This window comes from Pseudophryne corroboree, chromosome 8 (assembly GCF_028390025.1).
Source record: "Pseudophryne corroboree isolate aPseCor3 chromosome 8, aPseCor3.hap2, whole genome shotgun sequence".
Lineage (NCBI taxonomy): Eukaryota > Metazoa > Chordata > Amphibia > Anura > Myobatrachidae > Pseudophryne > Pseudophryne corroboree.
This window is the reverse complement of record NC_086451.1, coordinates 276,260,420-276,277,213: the sequence shown is the minus strand read 5'-3', so window position 1 is coordinate 276,277,213 and position 16,794 is coordinate 276,260,420. Positions and strand designations below refer to the sequence as shown.

General features: G+C 48.2%; 1 protein-coding gene across 3 annotated transcripts in view; it reads right to left on the bottom strand.

The window, feature by feature from the left end:
- Window positions 1-16,794, bottom strand: part of STAG2 (STAG2 cohesin complex component) — a 424,372-nt gene that overhangs the window by 26,724 nt on the left and 380,854 nt on the right. For all 3 annotated transcript variants that reach the window (XM_063937252.1, XM_063937250.1, XM_063937251.1), the window contains exon 33: window positions 14,807-14,933. In XM_063937252.1, coding sequence (XP_063793322.1) covers window positions 14,807-14,933 — 127 coding nt within the window. The remainder of the gene's footprint in view (window positions 1-14,806; window positions 14,934-16,794) is intronic.

Sequence of the window (16,794 nt, the reverse complement as noted above, 5' to 3'; positions counted from 1 at the left end):
CCATCCACAAGTCCCACATGCCTAGCGGAATCGCTCCGTGTTAGCTCCTCCTTCAATGTCTCCAGCTTCTTCTGCAAAAGCCTGATGAGGGGAATGACCTGACTCAGGCTGGCAGTGTCTGAACTGACTTCACGTGTGGCAAGTTCAAAGGGCATCAGAACCTTGCACAACGTTGAAATCATTCTCCACTGCGCTTGAGACAGGTGCATCCCACCTCCTATATCGTGCTCAATTGTATAGGCTTGAATGGCCTTTTGCTGCTCCTCCAACCTCTGAAGCATATACAGGGTTGAATTCCACCTCGTTACCACTTCTTGCTTCAGATGATGGCAGGGCAGGTTCAGTAGTTTTTGGTGGTGCTCCAGTTTTCTGTACGTGGTGCCTGTACGCCGAAAGTGTCCCGCAATTCTTCTGGCCACCGACAGCATCTCTTGCACGCCCCTGCCGTTTTTTAAAAAATTCTGCACCACCAAATTCAAGGTATGTGCAAAACATGGGACGTGCTGGAATTGGCCCAGATTTAATGCACACACAATATTGCTGGCGTTGTCCGATGCCACAAATCCACAGGAGAGTCCAATTGGGGTAAGCCATTCCGCGATGATCTTCCTCAGTTGCCGTAAGAGGTTTTTAGCTGTGTGCGTATTCTGGAAAGCGGTGATACAAAGCGTAGCCTGCCTAGGAAAGAGTTGGCGTTTGCGAGATGCTGCTACTGGTGCCGCCGCTGCTGTTCTTGCGGCGGGAGTCCATACATCTACCCAGTGGGCTGTCACAGTCATATAGTCCTGACCCTGCCCTGCTCCACATGTCCGTGGTTAAGTGGACATTGGGTACAGCTGCATTTTTTAGGACACTGGTGACTCTTTTTCTGAGGTCTGTGTACATTTTCGGTATCGCCTGCCTAGAGAAATGGAACCTAGATGGTATTTGGTACCGGGGACACAGTACCTCCAACAAGTCTCTAGTTGGCTCTGCAGTAATGATGGATACCGGAACCACGTTTCTCACCACCCAGGATGTCAAGGCCTCAGTTATCCGCTTTGCAGTAGGATGACTGCTGTGATATTTCATCTTCCTCGCAAAGGACTGTTGGACAGTCAATTGCTTGGTGGAAGTAGTAAAAGTGGTCTTACGACTTCCCCTCTGGGATGACCATCGACTCCCAGCAGCAACAACAGCAGCGCCAGCAGCAGTAGGCGTTACACGCAAGGATGCATCGGAGGAATCCCAGGCAGGAGAGGAATCGTCAGAATTGCCAGTGACATGGCCTGCAGGACTATTGGCATTCCTTGGGAAGGAGGAAATTGACACTGATGGAGTTGGTGGGGTGGTTTGCGTGAGCTTGGTTACAAGAGGAAGGGATTTACTGGTCAGTGGACTGCTTCCGCTGTCGGCCCAAGTTTTTGAACTTGTCACTGACTTATTATGAATGCGCTGCAGGTGACGTATAAGGGAGGATGTTCCGAGGTGGTTAACGTCCTTACCCCTACTTATTACAGCTTGACAAAGGGAACACACGGCTTGACACCTGTTGTCCGCATTTCTGGTGAAATACTTCCACACCGAAGAGCTGATTTTTTTGGTATTTTCACCAGGCATGTCAACGGCCATATTCCTACCACGGACAACAGGTGTCTCCCCGGGTGCCTGACTTAAACAAACCACCTCACCATCAGAATCCTCCTGGTCAATTTCCTCCCCAGCGCCAGCAACACCCATATCCTCCTCATCCTGGTGTACTTCAACACTGACATCTTCAATCTGACTATCAGGAACTGGACTGCGGGTGCTCCTTCCATCACTTGCAGGGGGCGTGCAAATGGTGGAAGGCGCATGCTCTTCACGTCCAGTGTTGGGAAGGTCAGGCATCGCAACCGACACAATTGGAGTCGGACTCTCCTTGTGGATTTGGGATTTCGAAGAACGCACAGTTCTTTGCGGTGCTACTGCTTTTGCCAGCTTTAGTCTTTTCATTTTTCTAGCGAGAGGCTGAGTGCTTCCATCCTCATGTGAAGCTGAACCACTAGCCATGAACATAGGCCAGGGCCTCAGCCGTTCCTTGCCACTCCGTGTGGTAAATGGCATATTGGCAAGTTTACGCTTCTCCTCCGACAATTTTATTTTAGGTTTTGGAGTCCTTTTTTTACTGATATTTGGTGTTTTGGATTTGACATGCTCTGTACTATGACATTGGGCATCGGCCTTGGCAGACGACGTTGCTGGCATTTCATCGTCTCGGCCATGACTAGTGGCAGCAGCTTCAGCACGAGGTGGAAGTGGATCTTGATCTTTCCCTAATTTTGGAACCTCAACATTTTTGTTCTCCATATTTTAATAGGCACAACTAAAAGGCACCTCAGGTAAACAATGGAGATGGATGGATTGGATACTAGTATACAATTATGGACGGGCTGCCGAGTGCCGACACAGAGGTAGCCACAGCCGTGAACTACCGCACTGTACTGTGTCTGCTGCTAATATATAGACTGGTTGATAAAGAGATAGTATACTCATAACTAGTATGTATGTATAAAGAAAGAAAAAAAAACCACGGTTAGGTGGTATATACAATTATGGACGGGCTGCCGAGTGCCGACACAGAGGTAGCCACAGCCGTGAACTACCGCACTGTACTGTGTCTGCTGCTAATATATAGACTGGTTGATAAAGAGATAGTATACTCGTAACTAGTATGTATGTATAAAGAAAGAAAAAAAAAACACGGTTAGGTGGTATATACAATTATGGACGGGCTGCCGAGTGCCGACACAGAGGTAGCCACAGCCGTGAACTACCGCACTGTACTGTGTCTGCTGCTAATATAGACTGGTTGATAAAGAGATAGTATACTCGTAACTAGTATGACTATAAAGAAAGAAAAAAAAACCACGGTTAGGTGGTATATACAATTATGGACGGGCTGCCGAGTGCCGACACAGAGGTAGCCACAGCCGTGAACTACCGCACTGTACTGTGTCTGCTGCTAATATATAGACTGGTTGATAAAGAGATAGTATACTCGTAACTAGTATGTATGTATAAAGAAAGAAAAAAAAACCACGGTTAGGTGGTATATACAATTATGGACGGGCTGCCGAGTGCCGACACAGAGGTAGCCACAGCCGTGAACTACCGCACTGTACTGTGTCTGCTGCTAATATAGACTGGTTGATAAAGAGATAGTATACTCGTAACTAGTATGTATGCATAAAGAAAGAAAAAAAAAACCACGGTTAGGTGGTATATACAATTATGGACGGGCTGCCGAGTGCCGACACAGAGGTAGCCACAGCCGTGAACTACCGCACTGTACTGTGTCTGCTGCTAATATATAGACTGGTTGATAAAGAGATAGTATACTCGTAACTAGTATGTATGTATAAAGAAAGAAAAAAAAACCACGGTTAGGTGGTATATACAATTATGGACGGGCTGCCGAGTGCCGACACAGAGGTAGCCACAGCCGTGAACTACCGCACTGTACTGTGTCTGCTGCTAATATATAGACTGGTTGATAAAGAGATAGTATACTCGTAACTAGTATGTATGTATAAAGAAAGAAAAAAAAACCACGGTTAGGTGGTATATACAATTATGGACGGGCTGCCGAGTGCCGATACAGAGGTAGCCACAGCCGTGAACTACCGCACTGTACTGTGTCTGCTGCTAATATAGACTGGTTGATAAAGAGATAGTATACTACTAATATTATATATACTGGTGGTCAGGTCACTGGTCACTAGTCACACTGGCAGTGGCACTCCTGCAGCAAAAGTGTGCACTGTTTAATTTTAATATAATATTATGTACTCCTGGCTCCTGCTATAACCTATAACTGGCACTGCAGTGCTCCCCAGTCTCCCCCACAATTATAAGCTGTGTGAGCTGAGCACAGTCAGATATATATATACATTGATGCAGCACACTGGGCTGAGCAGTGCACACAGATATGGTATGTGACTGAGTCACTGTGTGTATCGTTTTTTTCAGGCAGAGAACGGATATATTAAATAAAACAAACAACTGCACTGTCTGGTGGTCACTGTGGTCGTCAGTCACTAAACTCTGCACTCTCTTCTACAGTATCACAGCCTCAGGTCAATCTCTCTCTCTCTCTCTCAACCCTAATCTAAATGGAGAGGACGCCAGCCACGTCCTCTCCCTATCAATCTCAATGCACGTGTGAAAATGGCGGCGACGCGCGGCTCCTTATATAGAATCCGAGTCTCGCGAGAATCCGACAGCGTCATGATGACGTTCGGGCGCGCTCGGGTTAACCGAGCAAGGCGGGAGGATCCGAGTCTGCTCGGACCCGTGAAAAAAACATGAAGTTCGTGCGGGTTCGGATTCAGAGAAACCGAACCCGCTCATCTCTAATTTTCCGGGTCCTGACAACGTCTAGCAACTTGGAGTCCTCCAAGTCCCTAGTAGCCGCAGGCACCACAATAGGTTTGGTTCAGGTGAGACGCTGAAACCACCTTAGGGAGAAACTGAGGACGAGTCCTCAATTCCGCCCTGTCCGAATGGAAAATCAGATAAGGGCTTTTACAGGATAAAGCCGCCAGTTCTGACACGCGCCTGGCCCAGGCCAGAGCCAACAGCATGACCACTTTTTCTGTGAGATATTTTAACTCCACAGATTTAAGTGTGTCAAACCAATGTGACTTTTTGAACCCAAAAACCACCTGGAGATCCCAAAAGTGCCACTAAAGGCACAAAAGGAGGCTGTATATGCAGTACCCCTTTAACAAATGTCTGAACTTCAGGGACTGAAGCTAGTTCTTTTTTGGAAGAAAATTGACAGAGCCGAAATTTGAACCTTAATGGACCCCAATTTTAGGCCCATAGATACTCCTGTTTGCAGGAAATGTAGGAATCGACCCAGTTGAATTTCCTCCGTCGAGCCTTACTGGCCTCGCACCACGCAACATATTTTCGCCAAATGCGGTGATAATGTTTTGCGGTTACATCCTTCCTGGCTTTGATCAGGATAGGGATGACTTCATCCGGAATGCCTTTTTCCTTCAGGATCCGGCGTTCAACCGCCATGCCGTCAACGCAGCCGCGGTAAGTCTTGGAACAGACAAGGTCCTTGCTGGAGCAGGTCCCTTCTTAGAGGTAGAGGCTACGGATCCTCCGTGAGCATCTCTTGAAGTTCCGGTTACCAATTCCTTCTTGGCCAATCCGGAGCCACTAATATAGTGCTTACTCCTCTCCATCTTATCAATCTCAGTACCTTGGGTATGAGAGGCAGAGGAGGGAACCCATACACTGATTGGTACACCCACGGTGTTACCAGAGCATCTACAGCTATTGCCTGAGGGTCCCTTGACGTGGCGCAATACCTGTCGAGTTTTTCCCAACGGTTTATAATCATGTGGAAGACTTCTGGGTGAAGTCCTTACTCTCCCGGGTGGAGGTCGTGCTGAGGAAAACTGCTTCCCAGTTGTCCACTCCCGGAATGAAAACTGCTGACAGTGCTATCACATGGTTTTTCGCCCCGCGAAGAATCCTTGCAGCTTCTGCCATTGCCCTCCTGCTTCTTGTGGCACCCTGTCTGTTTACGTGGGTGACTGCTGTAATGTTGTCCGACTGGATCAACACCGGCTGACCTTGAAGCAGAGGTCTTGCTAAGCTTAGAGCATTGTAAATGGCCCTTAGCTTCAGGACATTTATGTGAAGTGATGTCTCCAGGCTTGACCATAAGCCCTGGATATTCCTTCCCTGTGTGACTGCTCCCCAGCCTCGCAGGCTGGCATCCGTGGCCACCAGGACCCAGTCCCGCATGCCGAATCTGCGGCCCCCTAGAAGATGAGCACTCTGCAACCACCACAGGAGGGATACCCTTGTCCCTGGTGACAGGGTTATCCGCTGAAGCATCTGAAGATGCGACCCGGACCATTTGTCCAGTAGGTTCCACTGGAAAGTCTTGCGTGGAATCTGCCGAATGGGATTGCTTCGTAGGAAGCCACCATTTTTACCCAGAACCCTTGTGCATTGATGCACTGAGACTTGGTTCGGTTTTAGGAGGTTCCTGACTAGCTCGGATAACTCCCTGGCTTTCTCCTCCGGGAGAAATACCTTCTTTCTGGACTGTGTCCAGGATCATCCCTAGGAACAGAAGACAAGTCGTCGGAACCAGCTGCGATTTTGGAATATTGAGAATCCAATCGTGCTGCCGCAACACTACCTGAGGTAGTGCTACACCGATCTCCAACTGTTCCCTGGATCTCACCCTTATCAGGGAATCGTCCAAGTAAAGGATAACTAAAATTCCCTTCCTTCGAAGGAATATCATCATTACGGTCATTACTTCAGTAAAGACCCGGGGTGCCGTGGACCATCCCTACGGCAGCGTCTGAACTGATAGTGACAGTTCTGTACCATAACCTGAGATACCCTTGGTGAGAAGGGTAAATTTTGACATGAAGGTAAGCATCCTTGATGTCCCGAGACATCATGTAGTCCCCTTCTTCCAGGTTTGTAATCACTGCTCTGAGTGACTCAATTTTGAATTTGAACCTCTGTATGTAAGTGTTCAAAGATTTTAGATTTTAAAATCGGTCTCACCGAGCCGTCTGGCTTCGGTACCACAATAGTGTGGAATAATACCCCGTTCCCTGTTGCAGGAGGGGTACCTTAATTATCACCTGCTGGGAATACAGCTTGTGAATGGCTTCCAAAACTGCCTCCCTGTCAGCGGGAGACGTCGGTAAAACAGACTTTTGGAAACAGCGAGGGGAATACGTCTCGAATTCCAATTTGTACCCCTGAAATATTACCTGAAGGATCCAGGGGTCTACTTGCGAGTGAGCCCCCTGCGCACTGAAATTCATTGAGAACGGGCCCCCACCGTGCCTGAACTTGTAAAGCCCTAGCGTCATACTGAGAGCTTGGCAGAGGCGGAAAAGGGTTTCTGTTCCTGGGAACTGGCCGATCTCTGCAGCCATTTTTCTCTCCCTCTGTCACGAGCAGAAAAGAGGAACCCTTTTGTCCGCTTGCCAACCAGGACTGCGCCTGATAATACGGCGTCTTATTTTGAGAGGCTACCTTTTTTAAGGCAATACTTCCAAATGCCGTTTGGAATCCGCATCACCTGACCACTTTACTGGTATAATTGGACAACGCACTTATACTTGATGCCAGTCGGCAAATATTCCGCTGTGCATCATGCATATATAGAAAATAAGAATTTACTTACCGATAATTCTATTTCTCATAGTCCGTAGTGGATGCTGGGACTCCGTCAGGACCATGGGGAATAGCGGGCTCCGCAGGAGACAGGGCACATCTAAATAAAGCTTTTAGGATCACATGGTGCGTACTGGCTCCTCCCCCTATGACCCTCCTCCAAGCCTTAGTTAGGTACTGTGCCCGGACGAGCGTACACAATAAGGAAGGATCTTGAATCCCGGGTAAGACTCATACCAGCCACACCAATCACACCGTACAACTTGTGATCTGAACCCAGTTAACAGTATGATAACAAAAAACGAAGTAGCCTCTGAAAAGATGGCTCACAACAATAGTAATAACCCGATCTTTGTAACAATAACTATGTACAAGTATTGCAGACAATCCGCACTTGGGATGGGCGCCCAGCATCCACTACGGACTATGAGAAATAGAATTATCGGTAAGTAAATTCTTATTTTCTCTAACGTCCTAGTGGATGCTGGGACTCCGTCAGGACCATGGGGATTATACCAAAGCTCCCAAACGGGCGGGAGAGTGCGGATGACTCTGCAGCACCGAATGAGAGAACTCCAGGTCCTCCTTAGCCAGAGTATCAAATTTGTAAAATTTTACAAACGTGTTCTCCCCTGACCACGTAGCTGCTCGGCAAAGTTGTAATGCCGAGACCCCTCGGGCAGCCGCCCAAGATGAGCCCACTTTCCTTGTGGAGTGGGCCTTTACAGATTTAGGCTGTGGCAGGCCTGCCACAGAATGTGCAAGTTGGATTGTGCTACAGATCCAACGTGCAATCGTCTGTTTAGACGCAGGAGCACCCATCTTGTTGGGTGCATACAATATAAACAACGAGTCAGATTTTCTGACTCCAGCTGTCCTTGAAATATATATTTTTAATGCTCTGACAACGTCCAGTAACTTGGAGTCCTCCAAGTCGCTAGTAGCCGCAGGCACCACAATAGGCTGGTTCAAGTGAAAAGCCGAAACCACCTTAGGGAGAAAATGAGGACGTGTCCGCAGTTCTGCCCTGTCCGAATGGAAAATCAGATATGGGCTTTTGTATGATAGAGCCGCCAACTCTGAAACTCTCCTGGCTGAAGCCAGGGCCAATAGCATGGTTACCTTCCATGTAAGGTATTTTAAATCTACCGATTTTAGAGGCTCAAACCAATGAGATTTGAGAAAATTCAAAACTACGTTCAAATCCCACGGTGCCACTGGAGGCACTATTGGGGGTTGTATATGTAGTACACCTTTGACAAAAGTTTGTACTTCAGGCACTGATGCCAATTCCTTCTGGAAGAAGATTGATAAGGCCGAAATTTGAACTTTAATGGACCCCAATTTTAGGCCCATAGACAATCCTGCTTGCAGGAAATGTAAGAATCGACCCAATTGAAATTCTTCCGTTGGAGCCTTCTTGGCCTCACACCACGCAACATATTTTCGCCAAATGCGGTGATAATGTTGTACAGTCACTTCCTTTCTAGCCTTAATCAAGGTAGGAATAACTTCCTCTGGAATGCCCTTTTCTTTTAGAATCCGGCGTTCAACCGCCATGCCGTCAAACGCAGACGCGGTAAGTCTTGGAACATACAAGGTCCCTGCTGAAGCAGATCCCTTCTTAGAGGTAGAGGCCATGGATCCTCCGTGAGCATCTCTTGAAGTTTCGGATACCAAGTTCTTCTTGGTTGGCCAGTCCGGAGCCACCAGTATTGTTCTTACTCCTCTTTTCCGTATAATTCTCAGTACCTTTGGTATGAGAGGCAGAGGAGGGAACACATACACTGACTGGTACACCCACGGTGTTACCAGAGCGTCCACAGCTATTGCCTGAGGGTCTCTTGACCTGGCGCAATATCTGTCCAATTTGTTGTTGAGGCGAGACGCCATCATGTCCACCTTTGGTCTTTCCCAACGGTTCACAATCATGTGGAAGACTTCTGGATGAAGTCCCCACTCTCCCGGGTGAAGGTCGTGTCTGCTGAGGAAGTCTGCTTCCCAGTTGTCCACTCCCGGGATGAACACTGCTGACAGTGCTATGACATGATTCTCCGCCCAGCGCAGAATCCTTGCAGCTTCTGTCATTGCTCTTCTGCTTCTCGTGCCGCCTTGTCGGTTTACGTGGGCGACTGCCGTGATGTTGTCCGACTGGATCAACACCGGCTGACCCTGAAGCAGCGATTTTGCCAGGCTTAGAGCATTGTAGATCGCTCTTAGCTCCAGTATATTTATGTGAAGGGACGTCTCCAGGTTTGACCACACGCCCTGGAAGTTTCTTCCCTGTGTGACTGCTCCCCAGCCTCGTAGGCTGGCATCCGTAGTCACCAGGACCCAGTCCTGTATGCCGAATCTGCGGCCCTCTAACAGATGGGCACTCTGCAACCACCACAGGAGAGACAACCTTGTTCTTGGTGACAGTGTTATCCGCTGATGCATGTGCAGATGCGATCCGGACCATTTGTCCAGCAGATCCCACTGAAATGTCCGTGCATGGAATCTGCCGAATGGAATCGCTTCGTAAGAAGCCACCATCTTTCCCAGGACTCTTGTGCATTGATGTACTGACACAGTTCCTGGTTTTAGGAGGTTCCTGACAAGTTCGGATAACTCCCTTGCTTTCTCCTCCGGGAGAAACACCTTTTTCTGAACCGTGTCCAGAATCATTCCCAGGAACAGCAGACGAGTTGTCGGGGTCAATTGAGATTTTGGAAGATTCAGAATCCACCCGTGTTGCTGAAGCACTACCTGGGTTAGTGCTACACCGACTTCCAGCTGTTCTCTGGACTTTGCCCTTATCAGGAGATCGTCCAAGTAAGGGATAATTAATACGCCTTTTCTTCGTAGAAGAACCATCATTTCGGTCATTACCTTGGTAAAGACCCGAGGGGCCGTGGACAAACCAAACGGCAGCGTTTGAAACTGATAATGACAGTCTTGTATCACGAACCTGAGATACCCTTGGTGTGAGGGGTAAATTGGGACATGCAGATAAGCATCTTTTATGTCCAGGGACACCATGAAGTCCCCTTCTTCCAGATTCGCTATCACTGCTCTGAGTGACTCCATCTTGAACTTGAATTTCTGTATGTACAGGTTCAAGGATTTCAGGTTTAGAATAGGTCTTACCGAACCGTCCGGCTTCGGTACCACAAATAGTGTGGAATAATACCCCTTTCCCTGTTGTAGGAGGGGTACCTTGACTATCACCTGCTGAGAATACAGCTTGTGAATGGCTTCCAAAACCGACGTCCTTTCTGAGGGAGACGTTGGTAAAGCAGACTTTAGGAACCGGCGAGGGGGAGACCTTTCGAACTCCAACATGTAACCCTGAGATATTATCTGCAGGATCCACGGGTCCACTTGTGAGCGAGCCCACTGATTGCTGAAAATCTTGAGTCGACCCCCCACCGCTCCTGAGTCCGCTTGTAAAGCCCCAGCGTCATGCTGATGGCTTTGTAGAACCCGGGGCGGGCTTCTGGTCCTGGGCAGGGGCTGCTTGCTGCCCTCTCTTACCCTTTCCTCTGCCTCGCGGCAGATAAGACTGTCCTTTTGGTCGCTTGTTTTTATAGGAGCGAAAGGACTGCGGCTGAAAAGACGGTGTCTTTTTCTGTTGGGAGGGGGTCTGAGGTAAAAAAGTGGATTTGCCGGCAGTTGCCGTGGCCACCAGGTCCGAAAGACCGACCCCAAATAATTCCTCTCCTTTATATGGCAATACTTCCATATGCCTTTTGGAATCCGCATCACCTGACCACTGTCGCGTCCATAAACTTCTTCTGGCAGATATGGACATCGCGCTTACTCTTGATGCTAGAGTACAAATATCCCTCTGAGCATCTCGCATATAAAGAAAAGCATCCTTTAATTGCTCTAGAGTCAATAAAATACTGTCCCTATCCAGGGTATCAATATTTTCAGTCAGAGAATCCAACCACACTACCCCAGCACTGCACATCCAGGCTGAGGCTACTGCCGGTCGCAGTATAACACCAGTATGTGTGTATATACTCTTCAGTGTAGTTTCCAGCCTCCTATCTGCTGGATCCTTGAGGGCGGCCGTATCAGGAGACGGCAACGCCACTTGCTTTGATAAACGTGTGAGCGCCTTATCCACCCTAGGGGGTGTTTCCCAGCGCGCCCTAACCTCTGGTGGGAAAGGGTATAATGCCAATAACTTCTTGGAAATTAGCAGTTTTCTATCTGGGTTAACCCACGCTTCGTCACACACGTCATTCAATTCCTCTGATTCTGGAAAAGCTACAGGTAGTTTTTTCACCCCCCACATAATACCCCTTTTTGAGGTACCAGCAGTATCAGAGATCTGCAAAGCCTCCTTCATTGCCGTGATCATATAACGTGTGGCCCTATTGGAAAATACGTTTGTTTCTTCACCGTCGACACTAGATTCATCTGTGTCGGTACCCGTGTCGACTGACTGAGGTAAGGGACGTTTTACAGCCCCTGACGGTGTCTGAGACGCCTGAGCCGGTACTAACTGGTTTTCCGGCCGTCTCATTTCGTCAACTGACTTTTTTAATGTGCTAACATTATCACGTAATTCCATAACTAAAGCCATCCATTCCGGTGTCGACTCCCTAGGGGGTGACATCACCATTACCGGCAATTGCTCTGCCTCCACACCAACATCGTCCTCATACATGTCGACACACACGTACCGACACACAGCAGCCACACAGGGAATGCTCTAATCGAAGACAGGACCCTCTTAGCCCTTTGGGGAGACAGAGGGAGAGTTTGCCAGCACACACCAAAAGCGCTATAAATGTATATAAACAACCCTAGAAGGTGTTGTTTTTGATATAAGCGCTTTTAATATATCAATATCGCCAAATTATGCCCCCCTTCTCTTTGTTACCCTGTTTCTGTAGTGCAGTGCAGGGGAGAGTCCTGGGAGCCTTCCTCACCAGCGGAGCTGAGCAGGAAAATGGCGCTGAGTGCTGAGGAGAATAAGCTCCGCCCCTTTTTCGGCGGGCTTTTCTCCCGGGTTTTAAGAAAACTGGCCTGGGTTAAATACATACATATAGCCTTAATGGCTATATGTGATGTATTTATTTTGCCACTAAAGGTATTTAATATTGCTGCCCAGGGCGCCCCCAGCAGCGCCCTGCACCCTCCGTGACTGAATCAGTGAGACGTGTAGCAACAATGGCGCACAGCTGCAGTGCTGTGCGCTACCTTCATGAAGACTGAGGAGTCTTCTGCCGCCTGCTTTCCGGACCTCCGTCTTCAGCGTCTGTAAGGGGGATCGGCGGCGCGGCTCCGGGACGAACCCCAGGAGGACCTGTGTTCCGACTCCCTCTGGAGCTAAGTGTCCAGTAGCCTAAGACTCCAATCAATCCTGCACGCAGGTGAGTTGGAAATCTCTCCCCTAAGTCCCTCGATGCAGTGATCCTGTTGCCAGCAGGATTCACTGAGATTTAAACCTAAAAAAAACTTTTTCTAAGCAGCTCTTTAGGAGAGCCACCTAGATTGCACCCTTCTCGGACGGGCACAAAAACCTAACTGAGGCTTGGAGGAGGGTCATAGGGGGAGGAGCCAGTACGCACCATGTGATCCTAAAAGCTTTATTTAGATGTGCCCTGTCTCCTGCGGAGCCCGCTATTCCCCATGGTCCTGACGGAGTCCCAGCATCCACTAGGACGTTAGAGAAATGCATCTTTTAATTGCTCTATAGGCAATAATATACTGTCCTTATCTAGGATATCAAATTTCCAGTCAGGGAATCCGACCACGCCAACCCAGCACTGCACATCCAGGCTGAGGCGATTGCTGGTCGCAGTATAACACCAGTATGTGTGTAAATACATTTTAGGATACCCTCCTGCTTTCTATCAGCAGGATCCCTAAGGGCGGCCATCTCCAGAGAGGGTAGAGCCCTTGTTCTTACAAGCGTGTGAGCGCCTTATCCCCCCTAGGGGGTGTTTCCCAACGCACCCTAACCTCTGGCGGGAAAAGGTATACTGCCAATAACTTTTTAGAAATTATCAATTGTTATCGGGGGGAAACCCACGCATCATCACACACCTCATTTTATTTCTCAGATTCAGGAAAACTACAGGAAGTTTTTCCTCACCAAACATAATACCCCTTTTTTTTGGTGGTATTTATATTATCAGAAGAGTGTAAACTTTTTCCATTGCCTCAATCATGCAATGTGTGGCCCTATTGGAAATCACGGTTGTCTCTTCACCGTCGACACAGGAGTCAGTATCCGTGTCGGCGTCTGTATCTGAGGTAACGGGCGCTTTAGAGCCCCTGTATGAGACGTCTGGACATGCACAAGCTGAGTAGCCGGCTGTCTCATGTCAACCACTGTCTTTTATACAAAGCTGACACTGTCACGCAATTTCAACAGTACATCCACTCAGGTGTCGACCCCCCAGGGGGTGACAACACTATTACAGACACTCTACTCCGTCTCCTCATCATTTTTCTCCTCATACATGTCGACACAAACGTACCGACACACAGCACACACACAGGGAATGCTCTGATAGAGGACAGGACCCCACTAGCCCTTTGGGGAGACAGAGGGAGAGTTTGCCAGCACACACCAGAGCGCTATATATATACAGGGATAACCTTATATAAGTGTTTTTCCCTTTATAGCTGCTGTATTGTTTATACTGCGCCTAATTTGTGCCCCCCTCTCTTTTTTAACCCCTTTCTGTAGTGTAGTGACTGCAGGGGAGAGCCAGGGAGCTTCCCTCCAACTGAGCTGTGAGGGAAAATGGCGCCAGTGTGCTGAGGAGATAGGCTCCGCCCCTTTCTCGGCGTCCTTATCATCCGTTTACTTGTATGTTTTGGCAGGGGTTAAATGCATCCATATAGCCCAGGAGTTATATGTGATGCATTTATTTTAGCCATAAAAGGTTTTCTATCGATTTATTGCGTCTCAGGGCGCTGCCCCCCCAGCGCCCTGCACCCTCAGTGACCGGAGTGTGAAGTGTGCTGAGAGCAATGGCGCACAGCTGCGGTGCTGTGCGCCTACCTTTATCTGAAGACAGGAAAGTCTTCTGCCGCCGATTTTTCCGGACCTCTTCGCTCTTCTGGCTCTGTAAGGGGGCCGGCGGCGCGGCTCCGGTGACCCATCCAGGCTGAACCTGTGATCGTCCCTCTGGAGCTAATGTCCAGTAGCCTAAGAAGCCCAATCCACTCTGCACGCAGGTGAGTTCGCTTCTTCTCCCCTTAGTCCCTCGATGCAGTGAGCCTGTTGCCAGCAGGTCTCACTGAAAATAATAAACCTAAACTAAAACTTTCACAAAGAGCTCAGGAGAGCCCCTAGTGTGCACCCTTCTCGTCGGGCACAGAAAATCTAACTGAGGCTTGGAGGAGGGTCATAGGGGGAGGAGCCAGTGCACACCAGGTGATCCTAAAGCTTTCTTTAGATGTGCCCCGTCTCCTGCGGAGCCGCTATTCCCCATGGTCCTTACGGAGTTCCCAGCATCCACTAGGACGTCAGAGAAATGAAGATTAAACATTAAGTGGAGATACATTTAAAAGAATAAAAAGAAATAAATGTATAAAAAAAAACCCAAAAAAAAAACTTACGATACTCATTCAGTAAATTAAAATAAAAAACAATATTACTTACTAAGTCTATATCCATTGTGTCAAAATCCATGCCTTCATTAAGATCTTCAATTCGCCCATCCGATGACATCATTACATCTTCAACAATTGGCTCTTCATCATCTTCCATCAGCCCTGGGTTACGCCGTCTTATGAAAATTAAAAGTAATTTTAGTAATAAAAACATAGAGAACACAACATTTGAGGAAAAGTATTTATTAGACAATTATTTAGCATATATTAACCTACAGAAAAATAAGAATTTACTTACCGATAATTCTATTTCTCGTAGTCCGTAGTGGACGCTGGGGACTCCGTAAGGACCATGGGGAATAGCGGCTCCGCAGGAGACTGGGCACAAAAGTAAAGCTTTAGAACTACCTGGTGTGCACTGGCTCCTCCCCCTATGACACTCCTCCAAGCCTCAGTTAGGATACTGTGCCCGGACGAGCGTACACAATAAGGAAGGATTTTGAATCCCGGGTAAGACTCATACCAGCCACACCATATAACTTGTGATCTAAACCCAGTTAACAGCATGATAACAGAGGAGCCTCTAGAAAAGATGGCTCACTACAGCAATAACCCGATTTTTTGGTAACAATAACTATGTACCAGTATTGCAGACAATCCACACTTGGGATGGGCGCCCAGCATCCACTACGGACTACGAGAAATAGAATTATCGGTAAGTAAATTCTTATTTTCTCTAACGTCCTAAGTGGATGCTGGGGACTCCGTAAGGACCATGGGGATTATACCAAAGCTCCCAAACGGGCGGGAGAGTGCGGATGACTCTGCAGCACCAAATGAGAGAACTCCAGGTCCTCCTCAGCCAGGGTATCAAATTTGTAGAATTTTACAAACGTATTTGCTCCTGACCAAGTAGCTGCTCGGCAAAGTTGTAAAGCCGAGACCCCTCGGGCAGCCGCCCAAGATGAGCCCACCTTCCTTGTGGAATGGGCTTTTACAGATTTTGGCTGTGGCAGGCCTGTCACAGAATGTGCAAGCTGAATTGTACTACAAATCCAACGAGCAATAGTCTGCTTAGAAGCAGGAGCACCCAGCTTGTTGGGTGCATACAGAATAAACAACGAGTCAGATTTTCTGACTCCAGCCGTCCTGGAAACCTATATTTCCAGGGCTCTGACAACGTCTAGCAACTTGGAGTCCTCCAAGTCCCTAGTAGCCGCAGGCACCACAATAGGTTGATTCAGGTGAAACGCTGAAAACCACCTTAGGGAGAAACTGAGGACAAGTCCTCAATTCCGCCCTGTCCGAATGGAAAATCAGATGAGGGCTTTAACAGGATAAAGCCGCCAATTCCGACACGCACCTGGCCCAGGCCAGGGCCAACAGCATGACCACTTTCCATGTGAAATATTTTAACTCCACATATTTAAGTGGTTCAAACCAATGTGACTTTTGGAACCCAAAAACTACATTTAGATCCCAAGGTGCCACTGGAGGCACAAAAGGAGGCTGTATATACAGTACCCCTTTCACAAACGTCTGAACTTCAGGGACTGAAGCTAGTTCTTTTTGGAAGAAAATTGACAGGGCCGAAATTTGAACCTTAATGGACCCCCATTTCAGGCCCATAGACACTCCTGTTTGCAGGAAATGTAGGAATCGACCTAGTTGAAAATTCCTCCGTCGGGGCCTTACTGGCCTCGCACCACGCAACATATTTTCGCCAAATGCGGTGATCATGTTTTGCGGTTATATCTTTCCCGGCTTTGATCAGGATAGGGATGACTTCATCCGGAATGCCTTTTTCCTTCAGGATCCGGCGTTCAACCGCCCTGCCGTTAAACGCAGTCGCGGTAAGTCTTGGAACAGACAGGGTCCTTGCTGGAGCAGGTCCCTTCTTAGAGGTAGAGGCCACGGATCCTCCGTGAGCATCTCTTGAAGTTCCGGTTACCAAGTCCTTCTTGGCCAATCCGGAGCCACGAATATAGTGCTTACTCCTCTCCATCTTATAATTCTCAGTACCTTGGTTATGAGAGG